Source organism: Bombina bombina, chromosome 1 (genome assembly GCF_027579735.1).
Source record: "Bombina bombina isolate aBomBom1 chromosome 1, aBomBom1.pri, whole genome shotgun sequence".
Lineage (NCBI taxonomy): Eukaryota > Metazoa > Chordata > Amphibia > Anura > Bombinatoridae > Bombina > Bombina bombina.
The window spans coordinates 186,694,785-186,717,429 of NC_069499.1; the positions used below are offsets into that span (position 1 = coordinate 186,694,785).

General features: G+C 38.5%; 1 protein-coding gene across 4 annotated transcripts in view; it reads right to left on the minus strand.

The window, feature by feature from the left end:
• Positions 1-20,441, minus strand: part of DPF3 (double PHD fingers 3) — a 635,732-nt gene extending 615,291 nt beyond the window's left edge. For all 4 annotated transcript variants that reach the window (XR_008400069.1, XM_053697772.1, XM_053697771.1 and 1 more), the window contains exon 1: positions 20,345-20,441. Coding sequence is in view for 3 of the 4 variants with exons in the window: in XM_053697772.1 (XP_053553747.1) it covers positions 20,345-20,376 (32 nt within the window). In the remaining variant the exon portion in view is untranslated. The remainder of the gene's footprint in view (positions 1-20,344) is intronic.
• Positions 20,442-22,645: the final 2,204 nt, after the last annotated feature.

Genomic DNA, 22,645 nt, shown 5'->3' on the forward strand with positions numbered 1-22,645 from the left:
TCGTATCGTAAAAGAAACAAATTTATCAGGTAAGCATAAATTTCCTTTTCTTTTACAAGATACGATGAGTCCACGGATTTCATCCTTACTTATGGGATACAATACCAAAGCTATAGGACACGGATGAAAGGGAGGGACAAGACAGGGAACCTAAACGGAAGGAACCACTGCTTGAAGAACTTATCTCCCAAAAACAGCCTCGGACGGGGGCAAAAGTATCAAATTTGGAAAAAGTGTGAAGAGAAGACCAAGTTGCAGCCTTGCAAATCTGTTCAACAGAAGCATCATTTTTGAATGCCCATGAGGAAGCCACAGCCCTAGTGGAATGAGCCGTAATTCGATCAGGAGGCTGCTGTCCAGCAGTCTCATATGCAAAACGGATGATACTCTTCAGCCAAAAAGAAAGAGAGGTAGCCGTAGCTTTCTGACCCCTACGCTTCCCATAAAACACAACAAACAGGGAAGAAGATTGACGAAAATCCTTAGAGGCCTGTAAGTAAAACTTCAAGGCACGGACCACGTCCAAATTATGCAACAGTCGTTCCTTCTTAGAAGGATTAGGACACAAGGAAGGAACAACAATTTCCTGATTAATATTCTAATTAGAAACAACCTTAGGAAGGAAACCAGGTTTGTTACGTAACACCACCTTATCAGAATGAAAAATTAGGAGAATCACATTGTAATGCTGAAAACTCAGATACTCTTCGAGCAGAAGAAATAGCAACCAAAAATAAAACTTTCCAAGATAATAACTTAATATCTATGGAATGCATAGGTTCAAACTGAACCCCTTGAAGAACCTTAAGAACTAAATTCAAACTCCAAGGAGGAGCAATTGGTCTAAACACAGGCCTGATTCTAGTCAGAGCCTGACAAAAAGATTGAACACCTGGAACATCTGCCAGACACTTGTGTAACAAAATAGACAAAGCAGAAATCTGTCCCTTTAAGGAACTTGCCGATAATCCTTTCTCCAATCCATCTTGGAGAACAGACAAAATCCTGGGAATCCTAACCCTACTCCATGAGTATCCCTTGGATTCGCACCAATAAAGATATGTACGCCATATCTTATGGTAAATCTTGACTTGCAACTAATGTGTTAAATAAAGACCCCTGAATAAAGTGTGCAGCTGTACCTTTAAAAATTAACCATTAAAGTGACATATGATACACACAAATCAAAGGAAAATAAAAAGTAAGAGCCAGTAATATTACTTTTTAAAAACCAGATCGTTAAACTATGCCTCTGCCGCCTCAACAGCTCTGCTGAGGCGCCTACCTGCCCCCTCGAAGTTGTCTCCGCTTTCAAATATACATTGCCTAAGACCGCTTGCTCCTATAACATAAAACTATGCGGTCCCGGCAGACAGTGCGGCTTTCAGAGCGTGGGAGAAAAACTCCGCCCTTTGTGGGCGTCACTAACTCCTCGCGTCATAGTGATTGGGTCTACCTCCGTGAGCCGTTTGTCGCTGCGATCGCAGTGTAGAAGCCATGCGGTCGACTTTCTCACCCACGCTTGTTCTCTGGCCACAGAAAAAAGCGCTGTCTATGCGCACTAAAAACCATGCGGTGCAAAGTGACAGTAATACACTCCCCATAAACACCGGAGGCATGCTCCGCTTTTAGGGTCAGACATGAGTAGCCCCAGCGTCAGTCCAAGTCCATATGCGCTCCCACATATCCCATAAATGTGTCCTGAGCATCCCAATCAATCCACCCCCCCCCCCACATCCTCCTTAACACCTGTAGGGAGGCCCTGGGTAAAATTAGGGGTTCACAGAAATAAAGGCTGAAGCGATTCCTGAGTTAAGGTTGTCCCAGAAAAAAAGAGCTGCACACACCTTGGTGCTGATCGACAGCATGAATCAGTCTTCTGTATCTTCTTGTCATTCTGTGGAGACATACAGGGCCTTAGTTAGAATTGCTAAGACCATATTGAGAAGGGCAGCATACAGTATGGGAGGCGCAGCGAGAAATTAATCCTACTAGTTCCCAATGCTTTAAAGCCACCTGTAGCTCTGCTAACAAGAGGCTGACCAGGCCCTGGCTACACCCTGTAATAAAATAGTACTCACTGGCACAATTTAAAAATAAAAAACTCTTGATTGAAGAAACTAAACTAACACCTCACTTTACCTCTTCCTATTTCTAACACAAGCAAAGAGAATGACTGGAGTGGGAGGAAAGGGAGGAGATTATATATATCTGCTGTGGTGCTCTTTGCCTCCTCCTGTTAACCAGGAGGCGATATCCCATTAGTAAGGATGAAATCCGTGGACTCATCGTATCTTGTAAAAGAAAATCAGTGTCCTCTCCTATATAATGGGCACACCACCCAGCTGATTTAAATTGACAGTATACACACCAATTTTCATTTAACCGCTTGTAATAGACACTACTATAAAGAATATGCACAGATACTGATCTATAAATCCAGTTTTAAAAAAAAAAAAACTTATTAGAAGCTCCCAGTTTAGTACTGTTGAAAAGGTTAGCTGAAACACTAACTGCAAGTGGTTCTATAACAAAAAAAGCAGACCCCCCTTCGCCTGCATATGAAAAGACTCTTTAAAGAAACAGGAGCAAGTTGGAGTAGATATGCATGTTTTCTCCTAAAACTTGGGGCTTGGTTAGAAATCTGAAAATTAGCGCATTAAAAAAAATACATTATAAATGGATAATGTACAAAACATTTATGCGAAGAAAAATCTAGTGTATAATATCCCTTTAACTGCCCATTCAGATAAAATGTAAACCAATTCTAGCAAAAAATTAGATAGTGTTTTTTCAATGTTTGTTGCACAAATTATCATTAAATCAATTTATGTTAAATTATGCAACAGGGTCCATTTTCTTAACCTTCGGAGCCTTAGTATTACAAATATTTATGTCTATCGCAATCCTTTATAAAACCATATCTAATGGTTTTCAGCAGAAAATCTTCATTTAAGTCTATGGAGATTTTTGTAGATAAAATTATTTATTTGACACTGTTTTCTAAATCATTGTGATCAAACCCATTATTTGAATCGTATCCACAAGTGGCATGGGTAAGCCAACACATAGCTACAATATAAAATGTACTTATACTTAAAGGATCCAAATTATCAAAATTCCCAACCTTGAGCTGACCAGTATAAAACACTGTGCTCTTGTCACTAAGCAACGTGTACCCTTGACGGCATTCTGTTAGATAAAGTCAATGCCATCCCCAAGCAAGAGATATAATCAGATACAACAAGCAGTACCTGCCACAAACATAATCTCCTTTTCAGCAACTCAGGTATTAAAGTTCTACTGGATTAACTATTTTCATACTTATAAGCTACAGTCACACTGGATATAGTAGTATTAACATGATAGATTACTCAAACATTTACTATCATGTATATGAAAAAGCAGCAGTCAAAAATGGTACCTGGGTCTCTACTAGAAGCCTTACAAAAACAAAAAAGTAATATCCATTTTTCCTAAAACACAAAGTATAGTAATTTTAACATGTTCTCTTTACAGAGAAATGTATCATTTCCCTTTAAGATCTTCAGAAACTGTATTCCAAAGCAAAAACATCACAACTTTATTGTTAATCACTACTATGAAATTCTAGGTCTGTCTTTCGCCACAACGCTGGGCGGCATTATAAAGCATCATGGTGGGGGCAGTATAACAACAATTTCTGCTATCCAAAGCACATGGGTCTTACAGCAGGACAATAACCCAAAGCACACGTCAAAAAGCACCCAGAAATGGTTTTAGACAAAGGGCTCCATGTACTAAGAGGCGGGCGGACTGCTTCTTAACTCGCGAAGCTGTCCGCCCGCCTCCGCTACACATGGGCAGCGGATCTATTGATCCGCTTGCCCGTATGTACCATTACACACTCAGCGGAGTGTGTAATGCCCGCCCCTTCAGTCGTGCGACCAATCACGCGACTGAAGGGGCTGTCAATCACCGAGAGCGAGCGAGCTCTCTGATTTTGCTTCGCCACCTAAGAGGTGGCGTAGGGTGTAGGAAGCAGCGGTCTAATGACCGCTGCTTCTTACATTGCAGGAAGCAGGCTCGCATATGCGAACCTGCCCCGCAAAGGCTCCGGCGCGGCTTTCGCTGCTTCGTACATGGCGCCCAAAGTGCTGTAGAGTACTGAACTGGCCAGCAATGAGTCCAGATCTCAATCTCATAGAGCACTTGTGGAAAGATCTCAAAACAGCAGATGGGAAAATGAACTCTTCCAATCTGAGAGACCTGGAGCAGTTAGCGAAAGAAAAGTGGTCCAAAATGGGAAAAGGAAGCAATTTATTTCAGTTATTTTTTCCAAGGGGTGTGCTACCAAATATTAAATTGAGGGCGGCAATAATTTTTGGAGTTTTGCATGGAATCAGAAATTTGTAATTGCAACAATTTTCTGGGCAAACTGGTGCATTATCTGACAAATGCAGGGGTGCCAATTATTGCCAACATCTGTCTGGCAATGTGATACAATAAAGCACCTGTGCTTTTGTACAGATCAAGAAAGTGCTACATACGATTTCCATCTCCCCTCGTATAAATACGCAGTTTAAAGTAAATACAAGGTCAATAAACATAAAAGGGCAAGATTACATATGCGGAGCAGTCTTCAGCGTAACTGCTAAAACCTGCGCCGCCCGTAATTTCACATATACGGAGCCGGCAGATCATAAAGTGCCATAAGTTGGATGAACTACTGATGTCAAGAAATGTGTGTAAATACAAATTTTTGTAGTCGCCAGTAATTCCAGAACTTTAGAAACTTCCAGCACTTTAGAAATCCACATCGCGATCTACCTAGTAAAAGTATTAACCCCTAAATTCGCCAACTCCAACATTGCAATCTACCTAATAAATGTATTAAGCCACCTTGCAAAGAACCTATTAAAACTATTCACCCCTAATCCGCCATTAACCCACATCCCAACAAACCATATAAATCTATTAATGTCTAATCCGCCAAACCAACACAATATCCTAATAAAACTATTAACCCCTAATCCGCCAAACACCCACAACACAAGTACCCTAATTAACCCGTAATCCACCAAACCCTAACAATGCAAATAACTAATTTAATTAATAAGCCCCCTAACCTAACACCCACTAAATTAACCCCAAATTATATAAAATAATAAAATATTTAATTATAATTAAAATAAAAAATCCTAACAGTACTTAGAAAAAGCATAATTTATGTAAGAACTTACCTGATAAATTCATTTCTTTCATATTGGCAAGAGTCCATGAGCTAGTGACGTATGGGATATACAATCCTACCAGGAGGGGCAAAGTTTCCCAAACCTCAAAATACCTATAAATACATCCCCCTCACCACACCCACAATTCAGTTTAACAAATAGCCAAGCAGTGGGGTGATAAAGAAAGGAGTAGAAAGCATCAACAAAAGGAAATTTGGAAATAATTGTTCTTTATACAAAAAATCATAACCACCATAAAAAGGGTGGGCCTCATGGACTATTGCCAATATGAAAGAAATGAATTTATCAGGTAAGTTCTTACATAAATTATGTTTTCTTTCATGTAATGGGCAAGAGTCCATGAGCTAGTGACATATGGGATATCAATACCCAAGATGTGGAGTCTTCCACTCAAGAGTCACTAGAGAGGGAGGGAATAAAAATAAAAGCAGCCATATTCCGCGGAAAAAAATAATCCACAACCCAAAAAAAAAATAAGTTTATTCATTTTTGAAAGAAAAAAAAAAAAAAAACTTAAAACAAAAGCAGAAGAATCAAACTGAAACAACTGCCTGAAGAACTTTTCTACCAAAAACTGCTTCTGAAGAAGCAAATACATCAAAATGGTAGAATTTAGTAAATGTATGCAAAAAGGACCAAGTTGCCGCTTTGCAAATCTGATCAACTGAAGCTTCATTCTTAAAAGCCCACGAAGTGGAGACTGATCTAGTAGAATGCGCTGTAATTCTCTGAGGCGGGGCCTTAACCGACTCTAAATAAGCTTGATGAATCAAAAGTTTCAACCAAGAAGCCAAGGAAATAGCAGAAGCCTTCTGACCTTTCCTAGGACCAGAAAATAAAACAAATAGACTGGAAGTCTTCCTGAAATCTTTAGTAGCTTCCACATAATATTTCAAAGCTCTTACCACATCCAAAGAATGTAAGGAACTTTCCAAAGAATTCTTAGGATTAGGACACAAGGAAGGGACAACAATTTCTCTACTAATGTTGTTAGAATTCACAACCTTAGGTAAAAATGAAAAAGTCTGCAAAACTGTCTTATCCTGATGAAAAAAAAATTCACAAAAAGGAGACTCACAAGAAAGAGCAGATAACTCGGAAACTCTTCTAGCAAAAGAGATGACCAAAAGGAACAACACTTTTCAAGAAAGTAGTTTAATGTCCAAAAAATGCATAGGTTCAAATGGAATAACCTGTAAAGCCGTCAGAACCAAATTAAGACTCCAAAGAGGAGAAATTTATTAAATAACAGGTTTAATAAGAACTAAAGCCTGTACAAAACAGTGTATATCAGGAAGTATAGCAATCTTTCTGTGAAAAAAAAACAGAAAGAGCGGAGATTTATCCTTTCAAGGAACTCGCAGACAAACCCTTATCCAAACTGTCCTGAATAAACTGTAAAATTCTAGGAATTCTAAAAGAATGCCAGGAGAATTTATGAGAAGAACACCATGAAATGTAAGTCTTCCAAACTCTATAATAAATCTTTCAAGAAACAGATTTACGAGCTTGTAACATAGTATTAATCACAGAGTCAGAGAAACCTCTATGACTTAGTACTAAGCGTTCAATTTCCATACCTTCAAATTTAATGATTTGAGATCCTGATGGAAAAAACGGACCTTGAGATAGTAGGTCTAGCCGTAACGGAAGTGGCCAAAGCGGGCAACTGGACATCCAAACCAGATCCGCATACCAAAACCTGTGTGGCCATGCTGGAGCCACCAGCAACACAAATGATTGTTCCATGATGATTTTGGAGATCACTCTTGGAAGGAGAACTAGAGGCAGGAAAATGTAAGCAGGATGATAACACCAAGGAAGTGTCAGCGCATGCCCTGCTTCCGCCTGAACATCCCTGGATAAGTATCTGGGGAGTTTCTTGTTATTATTATTATTATTATCATCAGGTATTTGTAGAGCGCCAACATTTTAGATGAGAGGCCATGAGATCTATCTCTGGAAGACCCCACAACCGAACAATCTAAGAAAACACATCTGGATGGAGAGACTACTCCTCTGGATGTAAAGTCTGGCGGCTGAGATAATCCGCCTCCCAATTGTCTACACCTGGGATAAGCACCGCAGAGATTAGACAAGAGCTGGATTCCACCCAAACAAGTATTCAAGATACTTTTTCATAGCTTAGGGACTGTGAGTCCCACCCTGATGATTGACATATGCCACTGTTGTGATTTTGTCTGTCTGAAAACAAATGAACGGTTCTCTCTTTAGCAGAGGCCAAAACTGAAGAACTGAGAATTGCAAGGAGTTCTAAAATATTTTTTGTAATCTCGCCTCTTGAGATTTCCAAACCCCTTGTGAGGTCAGAGATCCCCAAACAGCTCCTCAACCTGAAAGACTTGCATCTGTTGTGATCACGGTCCAGGTTAGCCAAACAAAAGAAGCCCCTTGAACTAAACTATGGTGATCTATCACCATGTCAGAGAGTGTCGTATATTGATTCAGCATACAAAGCTGTAGAGGTCTCATGTGAAAACGAGCAAAGGGGATCGCGTCTGATGCTGCAGTCATGAAACCTAAAACTTCCATGCACATAGCCACTGAAGGGAAAGACTGAGACTCAAGGTGCCGGCATGCTGCAACCAATTTTAAACATCTCTTGTCTGTTAGAGACAGAGTCATGGACACTGAATCTATCTGGAAGCCTAAAAAAGTGACTGTGATGAATCATGCCTTCTCAACGTCATAATAGAGGGGTGTGGGCATGAAGGGGTTAATGGCACACAGCTCTGGTTCCCTTATCCTTGCAACTCTGTAAAAGGACCTTTAAAAAAGAGACACCACATTAACCAAATCCAGTCCACACTGCTCTAACAATTTCCCTGCTGCCACCACCAAAACTTTTAAATTAAAGGGGAGTTCTGGGGAACCCCTAAAAACTCACACTATTTAATACTTAGGTAACGTGCCTTTAACCTTGTCTCAACAGGAGTGTGAATTCAGATATTAGAGCCCAAAGACAGAATGAGATTTTCTATGTGTTTAATAACAAAAATATCAACACAGGTTACACAGTGCAAAATTATAAAGACACTCAAAATAAACATACAAATGCAAAGCTACAGTTCTTTAAAAAAGAAAATGGGACATGAAAAATTACACACAATATCTTACTTAATACCAAGTTCCTTTAGATACGTGGAGAGCTGCCCTTCCAGATGTTATGGTCGCTTGAGTCCCCAGGGCAGTTCTGCCTAAAAAGTATATCTGTTGCAAACTTGAACCCAATCTTTCCTTTGTCTTGTCAAAGACAACGCCCTGGTTATAATTTATGACGACTTCAGCCAATGCCAACAAGTTTTAACTACCACTATCAGTCTCCATGGGGAGGAGCGTGCTGAATTCCTATACACAGCTACACTACTAAGGAGGGGGAAGGAAAGGGGGGGAGGGGGAAAGGAAGAAGGGGAATCTCAGCTTACAGCTTTCTGAGAGCAGACTTCACACACACAACAAAAAAGCAATTCACCTTAACCTCTTCCACGCTGAGGACACAATACCACCTCTGCTGAGTAGCCAATCCATGTATCAACTACTCCACATGATTGTATCATGACAGTGACCCTTGTCTGAGGAATCAAGAAACTTTTGGTAAATTTATCCTCCAACCATGTTTCTAAAGAAACACTAGTTGATTCGTGTGAGATTCTGCAGTACGCAAAAACTGAGCTAGTACCAAGATTGTCAACGTAGAAATCTTAACACAAACTTACTTCACCACCTCCATAGGAGGCAAAGTTTGTAAAACTGAATTGTGGGTGTGGTGAGGGGTGTATTTATACGCATTTTGACGTTTGGGAAACTTTGCCCCTCCTGGTAGGATTGTATATCCCATATGTCACTAGCTCATGGACTCTTGCCAATTACATGAAAGAAAGAAATCTAAGATTAAATTAAATGAATCTAAAATTACTAAAAATAAAAAAGTCTAACATTAGACAATAAGCAAAATTATCCAAAATAAAAAAACCATTAAAAAATTAAACCTAATCCCTATGAAAATAAAAAATACCCCCTTATATAATGCTAAACTACCAATAGCCCTTAAAAGGGATTTTTGTAGGGCATTGCCCTATGTTAAACAGCTCTCTTACATTAAAAAAAAAAAAAGTTCCCCCTAACAGTAAGATCTACCAAACCCCCAAATTAAATAAACATAACACTAAAAAACCTAAACACACACCCTAAAAAAAAAAAAAAATCCTAAGTCTAACAAAAAAAAAAAAAAAAAAAAAAAAAAGGTACTCACCATTCCTGAAGTCCGGCGGAGAAGGTCCTGTTCAAGGTAGTGAAGTCTTCTTCCAAGCGGCCAACATCTTCTTTCAAGCAGAGACCACTTCCTTCTTCATCCAGGACCAAGCCGGCACGGAGGGGAGAGGAGTGTGGAGAAGGACCGGCGACCGCAGGGCCATGGAGTGTGGAGGATCCTCTGCGTACGATCGCCGCCGTACACTGAATAGTGAATTCAAGATACGCGTTTAAATATGGCGTCCCTTGCATTCCTATTGGCTGATTTAATTCTTCAAATTCAAATCAGCCAATAGGATGAGAGCTACTGAAATCCTATTGGCTGATTTGATACAGAGCATGCAGTTTTAAACAACTTTCCTATTTACTTCCGTTATCTAATCTTTTGGTATTCTTTTTTGAAGATTATATCGAGATACTCTCAGGACTACTACTGGGAACAAGCTGGTGATTGGTTGCTGTATACACTCTTGTCATTGGCTCATCACCTAACTCCCAGTAAAGCATTGTTGCCCTGGAGATCACTTATTATTACACCAGAATTGCTATTGTTTAAAGACCTTTATATGCAAGCAATAGTACATAATGAAATGCTGTAACACTTTAGAGCATTTTCTTTTTACATTTGAAAAATTACAATTACACCACATTTCCAATAGTATTACTGACAATCGCTGGATATATCTCGCTCCCAACAATCGCCTATAAAAGTGCATGCAAAACTATATCATCATCATCATCATCAGGTATTCGCAGAGCGCCAACAGATTCCGCAGCGCTATTCCTAATCAATAAATTAGTAGTAGAGCTAAAACAAAAACAAAAAAATAAAGTCCTGAGCCACAGTTTTACCTGGCACTTGAACATAAAAGACCCCTGATAAGGTTATAACAGCGCTATGCCACTCCCGGTCGGAAAACTGCATTGCATTTCACTATCTGCGTAACTTTGAATGTGTAACCCTTTAGTAGGGGGTTAAACAAATAGTGAAAATGGAAGTTTGTTTTAAATAAAGCATTTTTTACTTTGTAAACTTTTTTTTTTTTTTTTTTTTTTTTTTTTTTTAATACCATTTTAGATAGAAAAAATAAATAAATAACGCAGGCCTGTCTGGGGTTAACTGCCTGTGACTGGGGACAGCACAGCTTCCTGTGAGTGCCAGTGAGCACCCAGGGCTAAGCATGTTGCAGGGTCATCGGATGTGTATCCAGTCCAGTCTGAGAGTGCAGTCCCCTTCCGTGTTTCGTTTATGTCTAAAGGTGATTACATAATCCTGTGCACCCTTCACTGGTTACCAGTTTGTTGGATTGAGAGCTTGCATTGTGTGGCTGTTTTAGGGACCCAGGTTTTAGAAGGGACCTCGACGAGGTGCCTGGGCTTGTCCCATTTGGCCAAATGCAGTAACTAACCCTTAAATCTTTGCTTTTAATCTTAGCTGAGTGCTTGTAAGCAAGTGCTGGACTTTCTCTGTGTGTTGTATTAATTTTTTTGTAATTTTCCCTATGGGCCTTGCACCCAGGCATGTCTGGGTTAACTGCCTGTGACAGCACAGCTTCCTGCGAGTGCCAGTGAGCACCCAAGGCTGAGCATGTTGCAGGGTCATAGGATGTGCACCCAGTCCAGTCCCTATGTATGTATGTAGTTTTTTATTGGGATCATAGCAGAATCTGTTGGCGCTCTACAAATACATAATAAAAAAATTGATATAGAGATATATATATATCACACACACACACTTTACAAAAAGCAGACATAAGGGCAAGTTTTGTTTGTTTTAGGCAGTATACTTATCCATAAGAAAGATGGTCACACTAATTACAGGTATTCTTGAATATTCTAAGGCCTTTGAAGTTGTGCTTTATACAGAGGAAATGCATTAATAAATGCTTCCCTCCCACTCCACACAAAACTGCAGGGAGGATGTTTAATGATAGCACAACTATGACATGAACATTCTGGTTTGGTCAAGGCCGAAACAAGCAATAACTTATGTGGGGGGGGGGGATATGCACCAAAAACAATAGTATAATTCATTAAAACACTAGTGAGTAGGCTTGTTTCATGCTTTAAGCCAACATCTCTTTAAAAGCAGAATATTATATATTTTCTGTCTACTTTATAGAGTTTCAAGGAGGCAGCCAATGAAAGTTATTGAGCAAAGTTTTCTCAATGCCAGTTTATTTTTAACATATTTAGCAGGGAGCTTCCCAAGCAGAAGCACCACCAGGATAACATTGTCATCTAGCCGTCTAGAACTGCAGCCAATAGGAAGACGGCCAGACCGCTCTACCCATGTTCAGCCATCTAGAAGCTGGGTCATTACTGTTACACAAATCCTGTGGGCCCACCCAATACCACACATGAAAAAGAAAAAAAAAAAAAATCTGCAGAAAACAAATGCTTCCATAAATTATCCAAACAGATTTGTTTTTGTGTGCTGGAAATATATTGCATCTGTAGAAGTTACATTAAAAGCAAGGGGAAGTGGTTGCCAAGTCTTTAGACTGCTTCTGTAAGTTACTTATGTCGCTGCCTTGTTTTTTCTACTGTCTAGGATATCAAACTCTCACTAGTTAAAGAGGAGGGGTAGCAATGTGATAGCCAAACCAAACACTGCTACTCTTGCATGATAGTAGGTTACAGAGTGCCAACTTCTGTGTCTTGGTTAAGAGGAATGAATGATATATACGCACAGAACACTCTTGTAAAAGTCTGCACACTACAGATTGAACGATTCAATAATGGGAAAAAAAAAAAAAAAAAATGATCACTATACAGAGGTCAACTAATCTGTTTCAAATTTAGGAGCCAGTAAGAATATTTAAGAGCCAGACAATGGTAACTGTATATAAAGATATGAGATTAAACAGAATAAATAAATAAAAAATAAAAAAGTTATAGGCCAGGAGTAAATATCTAGCATTCAGTGGTTCCACGGCTCCTAGATTTGTTGAGCCTTGGTTTACCAGTCTGGATGAAATGATTTATATTAGCCACTAAAGTGATATAAAATTGCAAAAAGTTAAAGCATTGTATTATTGCATCATTGCTTGTATATAACAAGCCACTAACAAGAGATAAGATGTGTGTGGCCACCAATCAATAGCTAGCTCCCAGTAGTGCATTGCTGCTGAAAATATATACATATGCTTTTCTACAAAAGGATAAATGCAGCATCTGTATACTGTGCTATGCAAATCCCAGCAACCAAGCATCTAAAATACTAGTGCTGGCTTTTAAATTGTGTGGCTTTTTTTAACATAAAAATCTCTCTCTCTCTACATATTCTCTAGCTTTCAAACATTGTATTGACTGGCTCCTTCCTTTTCTAGTTGGCTCCAAAATTCTTAAGCAATTTTGTCAGCTTGTACAATAAAGTAAGATTTATTTTTGTGAGCCGTCAATATGCAGATTACTAAAAAACAGCGGCTTCATAAGGCTGATCACTATACCATTATCACATAGGTAAGTGTTATAGCAAACTCTCCCCATTTCAATAAAGTTGATTAGCAAATCTGTCCAACCACATCTAACTCTAAGCCCAACTTGACCTCAGTTTATCCTTATTACTGACAAAGCCCTAACATCACACCCCAATCACCATCTGCTTGCATGTAATTACTCCCCTATTCTAAGACCTCTACTTGATCTCTTCCTTCACTATAAAGATAAAATTAAACTAAATACAATTACGATTCGTGTCACTATAATGCATTAATTAGGATTGCTGATGGGCAGTCTTACTGTCTAAAAGGAGCTCTCACTTTTCTGATCAGCAATCATCCATATAAAGTAATAGCTCTCATTATTACTACAGAGTTACCAGAGAGGACCACTAAATACAGTAGAATTGCATAATTAACAAGTGCATATTAAAAAGACAATGTGATAACACTTATTCTGAATTTCAATTTAGCACTAGATTTTTTTTCTGGCAAATTTATTTTTTTCCCAGCCCCCTATATCACGTGAGAGACATCAGCCAACCACACACACACTAGTATACATATAAAATGTGAGCGTGTGCACATGCTCAGTAGGAGCTGGTGCTGTAGAATGTGTGCATATAAAAGACTGTGCAAAATGTAATTGGAAAGTTTCTTAACGCTGCAAGCTCTGTTTCATTAAAGCTAAATTTGACTTTAGTGTACCTTTAAAAGGGACAGTCTACACCAGATTTTTTATTGTTTTAAAAGATAGATAATCCCTTTATTACCCATTCCCCAGTTTTGCATAACCAACACAGTTATATTAATATACTTTTAACCTCTGTGATTATCTTGTATCTAAGCCTCTGCAAACTACCCCTTGCAGTCTAGCCAATCAGTGCCTGCTCCCAGATAACTTCACGTGCACAAGCACAGTGTTATCTATATGAAATACGTGAACTAACAACCTCTAGTGGTGAAAAACTATTAAAATGCATTCTGAAAAGAGGCGGCCTTCAAGGTCTAAGAAATTAGCATATGAACCTCCTAGGTTAAGCTTTCAACTAAGAATACCAAGAGAACAAAGCAAAATTAGTAATAAAAGTAAATTGGAAAATTGTTTAAAATGACATGCTCTATCTGAATCATGAAAGTTTATTTTGGCCTAGACTGTCTTGCCTGACGACACACTCCTACTGATAGTAACAGCTGTCATTATGTTGTAACTCAGTCTCATCAAAGCACAGAATCCACTTCACAATACTTCCTCTATACTAAAATTATATATATATATATATATATATATATATATATATATATATATATATATATATACATACACACACAAACAAGAGTTATTGAGATGGCGCTGTGCGAGTAAGGAGATACTGTAAAAGCCTGAATAAGGCTATTTGTATAAAATAGAAGGTGATACAGGGTAACAGGTTAACACAATATATGCCCACAATATATGGTACAATGACAAATAGGCTTAAAAAATAAAAATAGATATATTAAAACAAATGTTCACGGTGTGCATAACAACTAAATAAAAAGGAGATATTAGACATCAAAAGTTCCTTTGTATGTCAAGATAAATCACAGATGCAGAGTATGTTTCTATCCTCTTCTGTTCTTGTATAAATCCCCCTAGGGGTATGCACTTACATTAGATACCCTCAATCGTATGAGGTAAGGATGATTCGATAACGCTGGACAAGAATAGTGTCCTCTTGGATACACAACCACTGGCAGATGAAACTTTCTTTGCTTTGGGATACTCGTGCCCTTCTTGGTGTCCTGGTAGATGGAAACTTTCGGTCTCAATCACCATGCCCAGTTCTCCTGTGCCTGTTTCTCTCTGCCTGCTGCCTCAGCTCCTCCCCTTTCCTGTCTGATCACACAGAGGAGGAGATCAGTGGTATGTATAGATGTATATATATATATATATATATATATATATATATATATATATATATATATATATATATATATATATATATATATATATATATATATACACACACACACACCAGGGTTCACTATATCAATGTTGTAATATATTTCTCCCAAACACAGGCACTCACCCCTTTACCAGCAGATCTGATGAAGAGGTGACCCCCGAAGCGTCACAGATATAAACTTTATATACTGCATTAAACCCAGCGAATCACATGAATGTTAAACTAAGTCGTGTCTCTCAGAGCAAAACCGATGTTAGAATAAGTTAAAAGAAAATAGTATATTGCAGGTTTAACAACTCTCAGCAGTCATGGCTCCTAATTTTGAGTATTGTCCTGTGTACAGTCTGGCTTGCAGTAAGTGACACCAGGCGCTAGTAGTATAGGGCTACAATACTTGCCTAACTTGTTACATACAGTTTCAGACTGGAAGTTCTCTTTTCAACTTGCCTCTGGTACAGGGTACAGCAAAGGCAACCTGATTCTTTATTTCTGTATAGTCTTATCTTACACTCTGCTGACAACTCACAGACAGAAGTAGAAAACACCTACAACACGCGGACTAAACCTCTCACGTACATTCTATTTGTTTATCTATTGAAACTATTTTATTCTATGTATGCTTCCTCCTCTATCTAAGAAAAGAAACAACCACATTTGTCCATCCAGGACATTCTACTGGCAGACAACATATATAGAAAACTGTGGTGCCATTTTACGGTTTATAAAAATAAACACACTACCCAATGCAAATTATACTGACAAATTACGCAGGGGCTATACAGTTCCAGCATAATTTGTTCAATATACTTTTGACTTCCATGCCCTTTTAATGTCCCCTTTAAAGTAATTTAGGTGTTATGACAGCTGGTGGAAATTAATGACTGAATAACAAATTATTTGAATAAGGAGTAAATGTTTCACAAACATTTAAAGCAATATTTGTAGAATTTTCTTTGTTTTGCAGTCCAGTGGCACATTCCTTGAAAATGTGCGTGTGTTATTTATATCCATTACTCATTCTCCATAGTACAGGAAATACAATAAAACAAGTCCAAGCCTCTCTGGGGTCCATAGAAAAACTACAATTTCCAGGTTGAAATTAAAAAGGGAAGGCAGGTAAAATAAAAAGGTGTATCGAATTTTTTTTTCACTGGAGTATAACTAAACATTTTATAGGGAATTAGATTTTGAGTTAATGTCCATTTAAGCTAAGCAAACAGTGTATTTACAGTTTATGCCGTTCAAAGCACACATGGTCAAATGGGTCAGCAAAAAAAAAAAAAAAATCCATATGATGCACTAGGCCTAATTAGATACAATATGTAACCTTCTGTTATCCTTTCTTCTCATTCACAATGACTGAACATATTTGTGCACCGATTTTCACCCCATCTAAGTAATTAACCCCTACTAAGTGGTTAAGCACATACCTAAAGTCTCACCCTAAAGCCACTACGGAGCCAGACGCAGCTGGTGAACCAATAATATCCACCATTATAAGGCTGTGTCCTGTAATGTAGCAGGGGAGTAGCTTGCCAGCATTTCTGCTTCGAGACTTTAACTATGTGTTTTACCTCACTGCAAGGGTTAAATGCATAACTGTTAGTGCAACTAATTTTGCACGAACGTCCGCTAACATTAATTTAGGCCCTTATGTACCAAAGCAGGTGTTATATAATACTACATCTCTAACAATAATACCTAAGATGAATTCTTCTGGGACTTGCATTCTAAGCTAAAACTTTGCCACCTGGGGTATACATCTAGGGACTGTTTAATTACCCACTCAAAGAATGACATAAAAACAACATTTAACTCTTTAGGTTTCATTTCTTATATCAACAATATTAAATAAATAAATCACAGAGCAGAAACAACTAAATACTCCAGATAATTAACCAATACTTTTAATAAGTTTAGTATGTAATACACCTACTGTCTTTAACAATGGAAAAAAACAACATATATACAGCAATCTCAATTATGCTGTAATCTGTGAGTTTGTCAATGACATTAACTAATAGATACGCTCAACATAAGAACATTTTACACCCTATCTTGATTTAACGCATAGACTTATCATCCGTTAATTAAAGACACTGTAGTGGTCAGAGTATACTTGTGCAAAACAGGTTTACATTTATTTTAAATTAAGCCCATACTGTTATTACTGGCTTATCTGAAGCAGGAAATCACACAGTCTTGTCATCTACTGGTAGATCCCATTAAAGGGACACTGAACCCAAAATTTTTCTTTCGGGATTCAGATAGAGTATGCAATTTTAAACAACTTTCTAATTTACTCCTATTATCAATTTTCCTCGTTCTCTTGCTTTCTTTATTTGAAAAAATGTAAGCTATTTTTGGTTCAGGACCATGGAAAGCACTTGTTTATTGGTAGGCGAATTTACCCACCAATCAGCAAGAACAACACAGTGTGTTCACCAAAAATGGTCCGGCAGCTAAACTTACATTCTTGCATTTCAAATTCAGATACCAAGAGAATGAAACAAATTTGATAATAGGAGTAAATTAGAAAGTTGCATGATCTATCTGAATCACGATAGAAAAAAATTGGGTTCAGTATCCCTTTAACTTTTTGGATACACATGACAGTAAATTTACTGATCAAGATCAAAATATTAAGTAAAATGGTTTAGATAGAACACCACCCAGATGTGTTTATCCAATTCTCTTTCTACAACAGTGGTTTTCAACCATGGTGGCTGGATGTTGTGTCAAAGAGAATTAGTACAGTAGATGGTATATAAGAGAATACATTCCTACAAATTAAAAAGGACATACTAGTGCAATAATATAATATTCTCATGCATTAAAGTATTTTATTATTGCACAAATTGTGTTCTAACTTTGTGTTTACTTGCATGAGATCTGCTCACAGGCAAGATGGTGATGCATTTCAACTCCACAGCAGACTTTAGCAAAGTGTTTAAAAGGAAACGAAAGTAAGACATAAGACTTCATGGTTCAGAGAGAACATACAATCTTAAGACCCTTCTCAAATTAAAGGGACATAAAACTCAATGTTTTTCTTTCATAATTCAGATAAAGGCAAACATCTTTCAAATTGAATTGTATTAATTTTGCTTCATTCTCTTGGTATACTTTTTACTGGAAGCTAGTAGTAAGCCAATCACAAGAGGCATAGATGTGCAACCACCAATCAGCAGCTAGCTCCCAGTTCCTGAGCCTACCTAGGAATGCTTTTCAACAAAGGATACCAAGAGAGCAAAGCAAAATTAGATAAAAGTAAACTGGGTCTAGGGCAGTATTGCACTACTGGAAGCTAGCTGGTGATTGGTGACTACACACATGTTCCTTGCCATTGACTCACCAGATGTGTTCAGCTAGCTCCCAGTAGTGCATTGCTGCTCTGGAGCTAATTTTATGTGTTTAACCCCTTTGCATGAGTTAAACAGTTGTATGCATACAACAGTGCAATAATAAAAAGCTCTATCACATTACAGTATTTTCCTTTCGCACTAGTATGCCTCTTTAACCCCCTACACAGGGCTACGCACTAAGCAAGAATTTGTGGAACATTAAAAAGGTTTTCATAATAATAATAATAATAATAATATTATATTCATTTAAATACATTTACTTTGTATTTAGCTTAGGATGAAAGTGTCAAACAAAAACGAATCCCTAGTATGTGCTAGTTGAGAAAAGAAAAAAAAAAGAAAAAAAAAAGGCTTAGGCAACAAACAAAAAAAAACACATTGCTCTTCAAGCTTGCTGAATGTCATCCCACTGTACAGGATTTGTGGGAACTTGATAAATTAAGGAGGATGTTTTCCAGAACCATTATGAGAGAGAATTAAAATCCATCCAAATGGAAATCATATGCCAGGAGTTCCCACAAGCACACAGAGGACTTTGGATTTTTATTATTAAAGCTTACAGCTTCTCTAATAAGACAAGAGCTCAGAAGATCGAAATAGGTGACAAATCACAGCCCAGAAATCCCAGCCTTATCTGCTTTCTGACAGCAGAATTCAAACCATCCAGGCAAAACCAATGTCAATCACCCCCACACTCGCTCTCCCCCAAGAGGAACAATAGAGATCTGATGGGCACTCTCATTAACAAATACAATGTCAAGAAAAACAAATGGCTAAAAATCTGTGCTAATCAGAGGACAGTCCTTGTTCTCCTAATAGAAATCCAGTGTAGACAAAATATATATTAAAAAAAAACACACACACACAATAAAAAAACAGATAGTGTTTAACAGAGTTTTCTCACTGTTAACTTTGTTGTTATCCTGCTTGTATTTGCTTCCTGTAATCTATCATTTGAATAAAATACATCATCTGAAAATTGCCAAAACATAACATTTATACATATACAGCAGTGTGCTTGGATAGTAGCAAATTTAAACACCTTAAAGATTATGATAATACAAGAAAAATGCTGCATTAGTGAGAGTAAACCATATAGATTACTGTGACAATTGACATGACAAGTTATTTTTTTTGTCCATTGTGTTGCAGTTTCTTTGGTACCAAAGGAGTTAAAATTCTTCCACATTAACTCAGAATATAAACAAAGGAAAGTCTGCGCACAGAATACGATGCATCTATAGGTACAACACAAGCAATGAAGATAAATGAGCAAAATAATTTTTAATTGCATGAAAGGAATCATTTAATAGCTGTGCCACTGATGCTTGTTAAAACGAAGAATTCCCATAGGGATGCGTGGGTTTGTGGCATCAGTCCACATCTATTGGTTACAAGAATGAGTCTAGTGGGAGTTATCTTGTCCTAAAATTATAAACACTTTTTTTTTTTGTTGGGGGGGGGGGGGTGAAAAGTATTAAACTCATTCTAGAGTAGCAGTGGCCATCACAGATCTGAAGGTGCCAATTGCCAAACTGAAACTAGGTCAGATTACACCATGCTCCTGAAAGGGTCTTTAGAGAGCTAATCTACTCAACAATCTCTACATGACCCGTTGGTCTCTCCACAATGAAAGTTAACATGAATCGTGCACATGTAAAATAATAATAATAATACAATTCGTCATAAAAGGATAATAACCTAATTGCAAAGAAGCGATGGACCTGCAAACCCTGATACTCAAACTTCTTGAACTTAGAGAGAGCTGTCACCCACCTCACCGATGAAACTGTTAATTCGTCAATAATAAAAGCATTTAGAAGATTGACGTACAATACACAGGTGCAAATAATGCATCATACCACCCAATAGCTAAGTCTTGCTCATTTAAAAATGCACAATTATAAGTAATAAAGGCTGCAAAACCTTAGTAAATAAAGCAGAGGCTGCAGCCCTGCCCGCTTTGGGGTACTATAGGGCTTGCTGGGGGTTACAACTTGCCACCAGTAAACCTCCCTTCTAGCTAGGAAAGGCGCCTTTTTTCATATGGAAACACGAGGATTCTGCTCATTTCTACTCACGGTTTCAGGGGGTTGTGAATGACAGTCGCCATCTTGCTACAATGTAACTGAATATTGTCTGTCTCAGAGTTCTGAAGGTTCGATAAGGGAGGGGGTGGAGTAATCAGCCAATCAGGATGGCGGCTACCGGCGCTGCAGCCAATCGGATAGAAGAGGGCGTGTCATTGTAGGGGTGTTCTGCAAGGTATTAGGGAGCTGTCAAAGCACCAGAGGTCACTCCCTTGGGTGGCTGGACAGGGATCAGCAATGGAGGAGGAAACTTAACCTTTTAGTAGCTTCTACATGGGTTTGCAGTATAAAGGTTTATCTCAACATGTTTCTGGCAGCTGAGGGGTTAAGGTAATGTCTGGGCAGCGTTTGGGCACTTTGTAGGAGGTGGGAACCAATTAACGACGTATTGAGCTCTTGCTCGCATTGCACAGCGCAGTGGCTTCCTGTCATCTCCAAATGGCAGCTCCTTGGTAGCTGTGTGCAGCCTGGACCACTGCCATCTCATCAAAAAGAGGCGCTGCATGTGCCCTGACATTTACTAGAAATGCCCAGAGCCACCCCCAGATGCCTGCTTTATCTTCTAACCAGCCACCCCACCCCCACCACTCTCTAATGTCATACTAGGGGCTCTTTGGCACTGGTGATATATGAGATAACAACCTCCTCCCACCTCTGCCCCCTGGTATTTCTCATTGTCAGCTAATATCCTGCAGTCAGTGCACCGACTTCATGATGCACAGCGAGGTCATTTCATGTTGTGAACTGCAAATAAGGTGACCGCAGCAGTGAATGCAATCAACTGAAGAGTTGCACCGTGACTGTTGCAAGCCTTTAAAAAGCAAATACATTTTGGATCGCAAATGTCAACGTGTTTACTTCTTCACAGAGCCAGAGAAAGTGCTCGAGTTTAGGAAATGTAAAGCTGCCTGTAGAAAACATCAGGGATGAGTTCTTCTGAAGTACAGCCAGGGTAAAACTGATGCTCATCGTCACTTGTTTTTGCGCAGAACACTGGGGATTATATACACACCATATAGTGAATGGGATTCTTCACTGTAATAAATTACGTTAGAGTGATTATGTCAACTTACTGAAATGTACTGCCCTGGGTTATAAAGGGTCATAGGAGTGCAAAAAATAAATAAATACATGTTCTAATTTTGGAGTATTGTACTTTTTTTTTTCTGCATATCACTGTTAACCCCTTCATAGTTCAAGTCAGCTCCAGAACACCAATGCACTACTGTGAGGTATCTGAACATATTTGGTGAGCCAATGACAAGGAATTAAATGTGTGTAGCCACCAATCGCTAGCTAGCTCCCAGTAGTGCATTGCTGCACTTGAGCCTACCTGGGTATGCTTTTCAACAAAGGATACAAAGAGAATGATGTTAATTTCATAATAGAAGTCAATTGAAAATTCTTAAAATTACATAATGCAGCATGAATGTAGGTGAAAAAAATGCAGGCTGTCTGCATCATGAAATTTTAAAGTGATGGGAAAACGAAGCAATTGACAAGCCTGGGATTTACCATCACTAAAAATAAATATCAGTTTCTCTCATAGTTTAGTAAAAAACAATGCTAAACTCACCCTATCTGTAAGGAAAGTAGATTGCTAACTCAGCGCCCCTGGCCGCCCACAGCACAGCGTTTTCTTCAATGAGGTGATATTTCCACCTCTAGACCAATAACTGAGCGTGTCAACTTACATCCTAGCATGTCTATTGGTCTAGAGGTGAAAACGTCACCTCATTGGAGAAAGCAATGTGCCGTGAGCGGACGGAGGCTCGGTGTTAGCTGTCTTCTACGCTTGCATTTACCATCATTTTAATTTTGACTTTCATTTTCCATTAGTATGTATGCCTCTAAAACTGTTCTAGGATGCTTTTGATTAGACATGTGCATCCAACAGTTTTGTTCACTGACAAATGCGGAAGTAGGTGGCCACTCAAGGCATTCAGCTCTTTTTGGAGCGCGTTTTCTTCTTGTGAAAGTGCAACACACAAAGATGCTTCTAATAAAAGTTTTTCATGTTTTTCTGCAGTATACGCACATATCCTGTGAGGGCCCGTGCACCAGTATTCAAACACCACACCTCACAGAGTCAGCAGTGATTTGTATGACACAGCTTACATCTTCAGAAGTAATACGCACCGCCGCCAGCTCTCTGAGCATGCGTGGTGTTTGAATACTGATGCATGCACTTTCACAGGGATATGTGCATAGGTCGCAGATAAACAGTCAGAACTTTTAATAGAAGCATTTTATCTAATGGGAGAATATTGCAAAATGCTTATATTTAACATT